At 39.2% G+C, this 9,228-nt stretch overlaps 1 protein-coding gene across 1 annotated transcript; it reads left to right on the top strand.

Moving 5' to 3' along the window:
• Positions 1-3,689: 3,689 nt before the first annotated feature.
• LOC147639807 (vesicle-associated protein 3-1-like) lies at positions 3,690-8,755 on the top strand. The gene is made up of 6 exons (XM_086774264.1): positions 3,690-3,883; positions 4,006-4,076; positions 4,573-4,654; positions 4,794-4,909; positions 7,106-7,252; positions 8,381-8,755. The coding sequence occupies exons 1-6, from the start codon at positions 3,718-3,720 to the stop codon at positions 8,528-8,530; spliced, it is 732 nt and encodes a 243-aa protein (XP_086630390.1). The 5' UTR covers positions 3,690-3,717; the 3' UTR covers positions 8,531-8,755.
• The last annotated feature ends 473 nt before the right edge of the window (positions 8,756-9,228 follow it).

A 9,228-nucleotide genomic window follows, 5' to 3' on the forward strand; every position in this document is an offset into this window, starting at 1 on the left:
TACCATATCAGTTGTCAAGTATATTTACAAGTACATATACAAAGGGCATGATAGAGCAACAATAAGATTTGCAAATGTGCATAATAATGGTGTTGATGTTGATGCAATTGACCAAGTTATTAATGAAATTGAAGGTTACTTGGATGCATGTTATATCTCTACCTTTGAGGCATGTTGGAGACTATATGAACTTGATTTGCATGATGAGAAGCCAGATGTACAAAGATTATAAGTACACGTAGATGGTGGTCAAACCATTATATTTAGTGACAATGACAATATTGCTGATATTGTGAACACAGAGAACTCAAGGAAGACAACTTTGACTAAATGGTTTACATGCAATGCACAACATCCAAAAGCTAATGATACATTATATTGTGACTTCGTGTTGCAGTGGGTATGGAACAAAAGAAATATGTGGACTAAGAGAAAAAACGATTAGCCGAATGTATTTTGTAGCCCCTTTTGTTGGTGAACGGTTTTATTTTCAGGTACTACTACTAACAATTTGTAAAGGGTGTAAGTCCTTTTAAGATTTACACACATTCAATGATATTGTTTATCCTACATTTAATGTTGCTTGCATTGGTAGGGGAATATTGGATGATGATTCAGAACGGATTTCATGCTTAGAGGATGCTTCTTTTATGCAAAATGCCCTCTAGTTGAGATGCCTTTTTGTCATACTATTGCTTTTTTGTGAGCCTTCCAACCCTGGATTACTATGGGAGAAATTCCATGAGCACATGATTGAAGATTTTGTTTATTCTTTGACCAAAACTATGGGTGAATCATATGTCGGCATTGAAGTCATGGTTGAGACTCAAGCTCCACTTGGAGGGATTGCTTTGTGATAAGGGTAAATGTTTGGCTGATTTTCAAGGAAGGCCCCAGCTTAATGAAAGAGATTTTTGGGTAAATGTTTGGCTGATTTTCAAGGAATGCCTCAGCTTAATGAAAGAGATTTTTGGGCTTTGGGTGGTAATAGACTCCTTTTGGAGGAGAAGGCTTTTGATTCAATTGAATAGACCATCATTTCACACAATTAATCAACAATCTACCTATGACATTGTGGTACAAGCCGTTATGGGTGATGAATGTGGGATTTTCCTTTGGATGGTCCTGGTGGGTCAAGAAAAACATATTTATATAATTGCTTGCTTTCTCGCATACGAGCTCAAGGAATTATTGCCCTTGCCACAACATCCTCAAGAATAGCTTCCCTATTGTTGCAAATGGACTACTACACACAGTAAATTTAAGATACCCCTAGATCTAAACAACACTTCAATGTGCAAAGTTCCTGTCCATGGTGATCTTGCTAAACTTTTGAGAGAGTGTAAGCTCATCATTTGGGATGATGCTCGCATGTGTCACCGTCATGCCTTTGAGGCTTTGGACATGACTTTACAAGATGTTTTATTGACAAATAAACCGTTTGGCGAGACGAGAAGGTTGTTCTTTTGGGAGGTGACTTTAGACAGATTTTGCCGGTTGTTGTGAAGGGAAGACGTGAGGATATTGTTGATGCTACAGTGTGTAGGTCTTATTACCTGTGGCAATTTATCAAGGTCTTGAAGTTGGTTGGCAATATGCGAATCAGATGGATCATTCAAGTAAATTTAAGAAATGGGTGATGGATATTGGCAATGGGTTGCATTGTAATGAGGGTAATCCAGTAGAGATATTATTGGCGGCTGACATGGTCATAGAAAGATCTAACTTTATGGACTTAGTACATTGGGTTTATTCTGATTTGGGTGTTACTATGTCCTATGTATCATACTTTAGTGATCCTGCTATTCTTGCTCCAAGGAATAGTGAAGTTGATGATGTCAATCAATGTGCATTGAATACAATGCCTAGTGAACTCAAGGAGTATTTCAGTGCAGATTTAGTTCTTGATATAGAGCAAAACTCATTCCTTTACTCCATTGAGTTTCTTAATTCTTTGAAGCTAGGAGGTGGGTATCCACCACATTGTTTGGCCTTGAAGCTTGATTCCCCTGTTATGCTACTTCACAACATAGATCCAAAGCGTGGCCTTTGTAATGGCACCAGGTTGATATGTAAGACATTTCACGCAAAGGTCGTAACGCAAAGGTCGTAGAGGTAGAAATTATCACAAGCACCAAGGTAGGTGACAAGGTTTTTATTCTAAGGATCACTTTTATTGTCACAAAGACTCAACTTCCCTTCACCATGAGAAGAAGACAATTTCCACTGTGGCTTGCTTTTGGAATAAGGCCAGTCTTTGGGCATCTTGGGTTTATACTTGGTCTCACCGGTATTTACCCCACGGGCAGTTGTATGTGGCATTGTCACCACGGGCTCACTCTCCTAATGCTGTGAAGGTGTTGCTTTAGGATAATAGAGATAGACATTTAGCCATAGCTGCAACTCTTGAAAGCCATATGTGCACGACAAGTAACATTATATATAGAGAAATTCTACGGGCTTGAAAGTAAGTCATTGTTTTTTGTTTCTATAATAGATAGAATAGATACGTATTCATATTGCGTGTATAACTTGGTCGTGATTTTTTTGTTTTGGCAGATATGTCCAAAGTCATTTATATTAATTAAATATGTTCTGCTCTTATAACTTTCCCTCCCTTTCATTGTCTCTCACACATAATCGCACATACACATGGTTGATGTGTTATTGTTGCATATTTATAGACATAAGAGTAATGTTAGAAGCAACTTTCAATATGGGGATGTCATGGATATAAATTAGAAAAACCCCAAGTAAATAATAGTTTTCTTATTGTTTTTTTGCATTATTATCTATCCCACATGACATACCTTTGTTTTGTACAGCACCACCATTTTGGTTTGCACCTGATGGCCCTTACTTTTCTGTGTATGAGACAATAAATGCTTATCAGGATGGATAAGCAGTTTGTACTTTCCTCACTGTCTGTTTTCTTACTAAAATAGAAGTTTGAGAATTGTGTTTTGATTTACTTTTAAATGTATTGAATTTAGGGATTTACCAACGGGGGATATCTTCATATTACAAATACATGAGGATTTGTTAGAGATGTATGACATCTCTATCCTTGAGATGCCACAAGGTGTTTATCTCTTTCAAAAAGATAGCAGTTCTTTCACTGCCGATAAAGATTCTCCTACTTGGAAATTGTCATTTCTAGGATATCATGTTCTAAAAGAATGGATACAATACTATAGGAGGACAAATTTCTATTATAATGTTTTTTTCATGCCGCCTCCTGAAACGCCAATTGAACTGCCAACTATGCACAGTGATTCTTAAAATCATTAGCATTCTATTCGTCTTTGTCTCTCTCGCTCACACTAGTGCTCTTGAACGCACACCATTGCAGTTACTTTATGTATGTAAAAATACATAAATTGAACATGATATATATGCCATTCCAAACAATGGAGAAGCATAGCGCGAGCCCCGCATTAGTATTATCTATGTTAAAAAGCATATTAAAAGTAATCTATACACACATATGTAGTTATTAAAAAGCATATTAAAAGTAATCTATACACACATATGTAGTTATTATATATACACATATTAAAAGTAATCTATACACACATATTATCTATGTTAAAAAGCATATTAAAAGTAATCTATACACACATATGCAGTTATTATATTACTACATCAATGTAATTTAGAATTATATAAAATAAATAATATAGAAATTAGTTTATTTCAGCCGAGGCAAAAGTGGAGATGTCCGATGGGCTTCTTCGCAGTTGGCGTTCTGCCTTCCTCTTCACGTGCATAAGAAAGCTACCTTATGAGACTGATTGGATTTGTCTCTTCACTAGAGCGAACTCATCAGCCATGCCCACCATCGATTTGCTCTCTATCCAGCCTGGAGAGCTGCAGTTCCGATGTAAGTTCATTTGTGTGCGCGTGCGTACGTGTGCGTGTGTGTGTGTGTGTGTGTGTGTGTGTGTGTGTTAGTTACTAGTTTTACCTTACCATCATTTTTTTTTTGGGGGGCCTTGCTTGCAGTTGAACCCAAAAAGCAACTATCTTGCTTTTTGCATCTTGTCAATCAAACTCAGAACCATGTGGCTTTTAAGGTTGGTCTTTCACTTTTACATGTGTTTATTCCCACACGTGTGAGAAGCCTCACATGGGAGTTCTCTTCACACTCACGGTCCAACACTTGTGAAGAAGTACCGGAAGGGGTACCATATTTATTCTTTGGGGTGCCACATTTGCCAATGTTCACTCAACAGTTTCTTGCTAGAGGAGGCAAAGGAGGGCTGATGAACCCGAGTCCACGAAGCTAATTTGGTGTTGTATTCATGGTTGATGATGATGCAACACACTTCAAATCATACAAAAAGAAGTGGGCTTCACATGGATTTGAACCCACAACCTCCTTGATGGAAGCTAAAGGAGGCTGAGGCCTTGCATCCACACCTGATGTCACTTCTCCTTTTAGATCTATGTTGGCATATAGCAATTCCCTCATCAAATTTTCTAGTGGCACATTGAAATGTTGCTTCACATCATTGCATTCAGGGAGGCATTTCTTGTGTTGGTTTCTTAGAGAAGGTTTTGTTAATACAGGTCAAAACAACAGCTCCTAGAAAGTACCTTGTTCAGCCCAACACTGGAATTGTCTTGCCGGCGGCTACATGTGATGTCAAAGGTGCATGCAATGACACTCCTTAGGTTTCTCATTGATTTCTGGATGGAGCTTGTTCAAGCTGGCTGTGACTAACAGATATGGTGTAGGGCACAACATTAACTTGTCTAAAATATGACTTGATTGTGTGCCTTTCTTTCAGTTACAATGCAAGCACTAAGCGAGGCCCCTCCTGACATGGAAATCAAAGATAAATTCCTTGTGCAGAGCGTTGTTGTCCCAGATGGTGCCCAACAAGAGGATGTCTCACAAGATCTAGTGAGTAGTTTTTGTCCATATGAACCGTAAGCAATGCCTTTACTTATTTGCCTTCTTTTGGCTGCCTTTTTGTGACTCTATAGGCAGCTTTGTGACTATAGGCAATTGCCTTGACTTACCTTAAGATTTGTGAGCTAATGCATAGGTCTGGTACCTGACACATGAGAAAGAGCTTTGTGGTGTGATGCATGCCTGAAAAGATATGGATACACCAGCTTTATAGAGCTTGTTGTCATGTACACGAGGCCTCTCTTAAATATTTGTGCAATTGCAAAGTTTAGGGTTGAGAGAAGTACACATGAACACCAGATTGGGTCCTAATCCACCTATAGGTGTATTTGCTTTATTGCTTGCAAGAGAGTGAGATGTACAATGACTTGGAGTGCTGTCCATTGGACTGCACAATACCTGGATCTTCTTGGACTGTTTGGACCTGCTTTTGGGCTGATTTTGAGCCCCTTCTGCTGTGCGTTAGGTTGCTCATAGAGCCGGCATTTTGCTGCCCTGAAGATGGGCCACATTTTGGTTCTGTACTAGGCTGCCTTGATGATGTGCATTAATCTTCAGATGGCTGCCCTTTGCTTGCTGATCTGATCACCCTCCTTATGCAGTGTTTTTGCCTCCCTTTCTTACCCCTTGGCTGAGAGTACTACTCTCCTTGCTTGCCCTTGGCTGAGAGGCGTATGCTCCACAGGATAGCTAAGATAATGCACTTTCTTGTCCTAGATCTGCCTTATATATGGGTATTGATGCTAGCTCTAGTGTTGGCACTTATTGCATCAAGGTGTGCCCTTAAGCCCCTTTAGATAAGCACCCTTTATTGCCCCTCCTTTTGGTCGGGTATTGATGCTAGCTAGGGTTGGCACTTATTGTATGACAAGGTGTGCCCTTAAGCAGCACGTCTCCAATTGGCAGTCTGACTGGGAAGTAGATTGTTTGCGTGCATAATTTGTGAACTGTTGGATTGTAAAACATTAAAGTGTGATAAGCCTATGACTTTTGGTGGGAACAACATGAAATGTTTCAACTTGTTAAGTAGTAATTACAAAACTTAGGATAGCGTGGGTTGTATGCGGATAAGAAACAATCATCTAGAGTGTTCAAGATTGTTCAGATGGACTATCTTAATGATTCATGTGTACTCACAATTGGAAGAGTTAACAAGCTATCTCCCATATTTATCAAAGTAAACAAGTGATTAACAACCTTAATCCACAGCTTTTCTTTTTCACATTTACTTTCAACAAAAAGCCATCGCCTTTTTGTGTCTATCTTTATTGATTGGCTGATAGTGCATCCTTAAATTTTGATCTGGTTCGTTCTTCTAGAAACCAGATATTAAAGGAGAGTTAGTGAGATGGTTTAGCTGCTAGCAAGGGTGCAATAGCAAACAGAATAATGTTTCCTATTTTGTAACCTTGATAGGGTTCATGAATTTATACTCAGTGCAAAAGGGCCCGAATTCTACAGCCGTCAAGAGGCTATAGAAATAGAGAAACCTTTTGTTGAGGGGAGTGAAGGAGTGTAGGAACTCTCCCTAGAGTGTTGTAGACAAGAATGCGAGCAACCATCATAGTAGAGGAGAACTAGTCAGCAAACCCCCTTTTATACTTAAAGTTTAGGCCTCTCATGCTTATGTATTTTTATTAATCTTCCCAGGATGTCATCCGTACTTCTATCTTGCAGAATGTTTCAGATAAGATCATTCATTGTGGGGGGTTACAATGGCCAGTGAGATTGATTAACTTCTCACATGTTGCTTGCAATGCCTCCATTTTTTCTGTGCAATGAGGAAAGCTGGGGCAAAATTTTTGCTATTTGTAGCCATGCAAGCATCCATCATGGGAGGATGTCGGGAGAATGGAGATGGGATTCTTGAATCTATGATCTACAGTTAAGGATGTTTCTAATGTCTTTGAAATAAATATCAAATTTATATAAATCTTTGTACTCCTATGATGAATGTATCTTGCAGTCTATGCGAAGTGACATGAATTCTTTTAATAGTGTAGCTCATTGGTGAGGTATGGAGTAGGCAATGTAGTTTTCATGAACACTGTTTGGATTGCTTGTTGCCCTTTGAATTTCCTGTTTTGGGAGTTATAATACTATGTATTAGATGTTGGGCTTTGAACTATTGCTCCCTAGTGGGCAGTGTTATTTGACTTGTTAACTACTTGTTGATTTTTTGTGTAGTTCAACAAAGCACCTGGAAAGGAAGTCAATGAGACAAAGTTGAAGGTTGTGTATGTGTCACCCCTTCAGCCACCCTCCCCTGTCCCTGAATCAGTAGAGGAGGACACTTCACCTAAACCTCTAACTCTGGACAACAGCTTTGACGCTGTAAGCTTTTCTTCAATACTTGTTTTTATATATTTTAGTCCCAGCTTTGGCAGCATGTCTCATAGTAAATCTTGAGCTACAGTAACCTTTAAGCAGTCGTACATGTGACTACAAGCACATGATGCTACACATGTATGCACTCAAGGTTTTTCAAATAATATTCGGTATGGATTAAAATTTTGTATAGCTTAGTAGGCATCATTATCTAATTTCCTTTTGCAAGCAAATCCTACAATTTGTAGAGTTGTTTTTTGGAGCTTGTTTCTAGAAAATGGAATTCTTATTTGTGTGCTCATGTGTCCCGACCACCCCCAGCTCATCAGCTCCAGATTCAGGAGATCCTGGCCCACCTCGAGCAGCCTCATCCTCACAGAATACTATTGACATCTCTAGCCTTCTTGTATCACCCATGATGGACATCTTGGATGGGTCCTTGCCTGACATACAGGGTTGATTGACTGTTTTTATTCAGCTCTCCATAGCCCATCGCTTACTGTACCCTATACCTGCCATAGTAGGATCTAGGATTTTCATCTTGTATAATCTTAAGAGTCTGAGATCTTAGCTTTCAGTTTTTGGTCTATGAGACCAAAATGCTTTATCTTATTTCATCCATGACGATATTTCTTGGACACGATGTACACATCATTTTGGTCTCATAGATCCTTTGGGTCTTTTGAAAACGTTAACTTCTTTCTTTCTCTCTCCTCCCACCCCCTTAGGCGCTCTCGCCTTCTGAGATCCAGGGCATCCTCCTGTCAGCCCCAGATCTAGCATGTACTCCCTTGCAGGATGGGTAGCAGACAATCGAATGGCAAAGGGGGCTGGATGTGAGTGACAATTCAGGGAAATAGCGGCCTTCTTGCTTTGTTATGCAGTAGATTATAATTCTACGAGCTACTTTATCATGCCAAGTAACTGCTAACATCTGTTTTGAGTGGTTAGCTTAAGCCTTATTGGCTGGAGGCAACCTTTAACCATAGCTTGGGGTAAGGTCTCATGATCGAGTCTTACTTCCAGCTCTCATCTGTAAGGACACTGCTTGGTACAAATAAAAATCTCGCATTACAAAAAAAAACCCTTTAACCATAGCTTGCAATTAAAGATTATATTTGTTTGGTTTTCCAGAAAGCGGATGCAACAATGTCTGGAGAGAGACATGGCATGGCAATGAAGCCTAAACCGACATCGGGCTTTTCATTCTTGTTTGTACTTGTTGTAGGTTTGTTAGGGATTTTAGTAGGCTATTTCTTACAAGTTGAGATACAAGGTTTATAGGAAAGAAAGCAGGCAAGCGTTTCTCCCTTTTTTGTGTAAATTCTGAATAAGAAAGTAATCACAGTGCCATGTATTGAAGTTCATTTAATGAGCAATGTATAAGCTATTTTTGGTGGCTCCCTCGCTTAGGGAGAGTATGAATTTCTAAGTAGGTGGTGGTTGGGAGCCAGAATTAATTTGTAATTGTTGGAACCAAGGGACCCAAGATAAAGTCCCCTTTTCCCATCTTGTTCCTTGTTTTTTACATGCTTCTAAGATGTTCAAAGCCAACCTAGACAATATGAGACTGTTTTTTAAATTTGAGTTATCATCTCCTAAACAAATGATGGAGGCTTGTCGCGTTAATAATGATTGCTGCTCTTGTGTGTGCGCGTGCGCGTTCTTTTGTGCAATCTTTGTTTTTGGGTTGGGTGGGGGGTGGTGGTGCTTGTTGCTTTGGATAAAATTCATAATGGTATTTATACAACCATATCGAGATCATGGGTTATGTTGTTTGAGGATGCTCTCCCTAGTGTCAATGCCGGTTATTCAGGAAAATCACCCAGCCGAAATTCTTGAAATTCCTTGCTAAAAATGTATTTGTACCCAATTTTCAGCAGAACCCCTTGTACTGAATATAATAGATGCCAATGAAAGTTAACCTTCTCAGAGAAAATGATTGAAATGGTCAGGGTCGTCTTTTCAAAATATAGAGAAAC

The sequence above is a fragment of the Cibotium barometz genome, chromosome 3, assembly GCF_041138505.1.
Source record: "Cibotium barometz isolate CiBa-2024 chromosome 3, ASM4113850v1, whole genome shotgun sequence".
NCBI lineage: Eukaryota > Viridiplantae > Streptophyta > Polypodiopsida > Cyatheales > Cibotiaceae > Cibotium > Cibotium barometz.

Excerpts from the sequence above, each read along its gene's own strand:
- LOC147639807 (XM_086774264.1), top strand. The coding sequence starts at position 3,718 with ATGTCCGATGGGCTTCTTCGCAGTTGGCGTTCTGCCTTCCTCTTCACG. Across the intron at positions 3,884-4,005 it reads TGGAGAGCTGCAGTTCCGAT|TTGAACCCAAAAAGCAACTA; the intron begins GTAAGTTCATTT and ends CCTTGCTTGCAG. Across the intron at positions 4,655-4,793 it reads GGCTACATGTGATGTCAAAG|TTACAATGCAAGCACTAAGC; the intron begins GTGCATGCAATG and ends CCTTTCTTTCAG.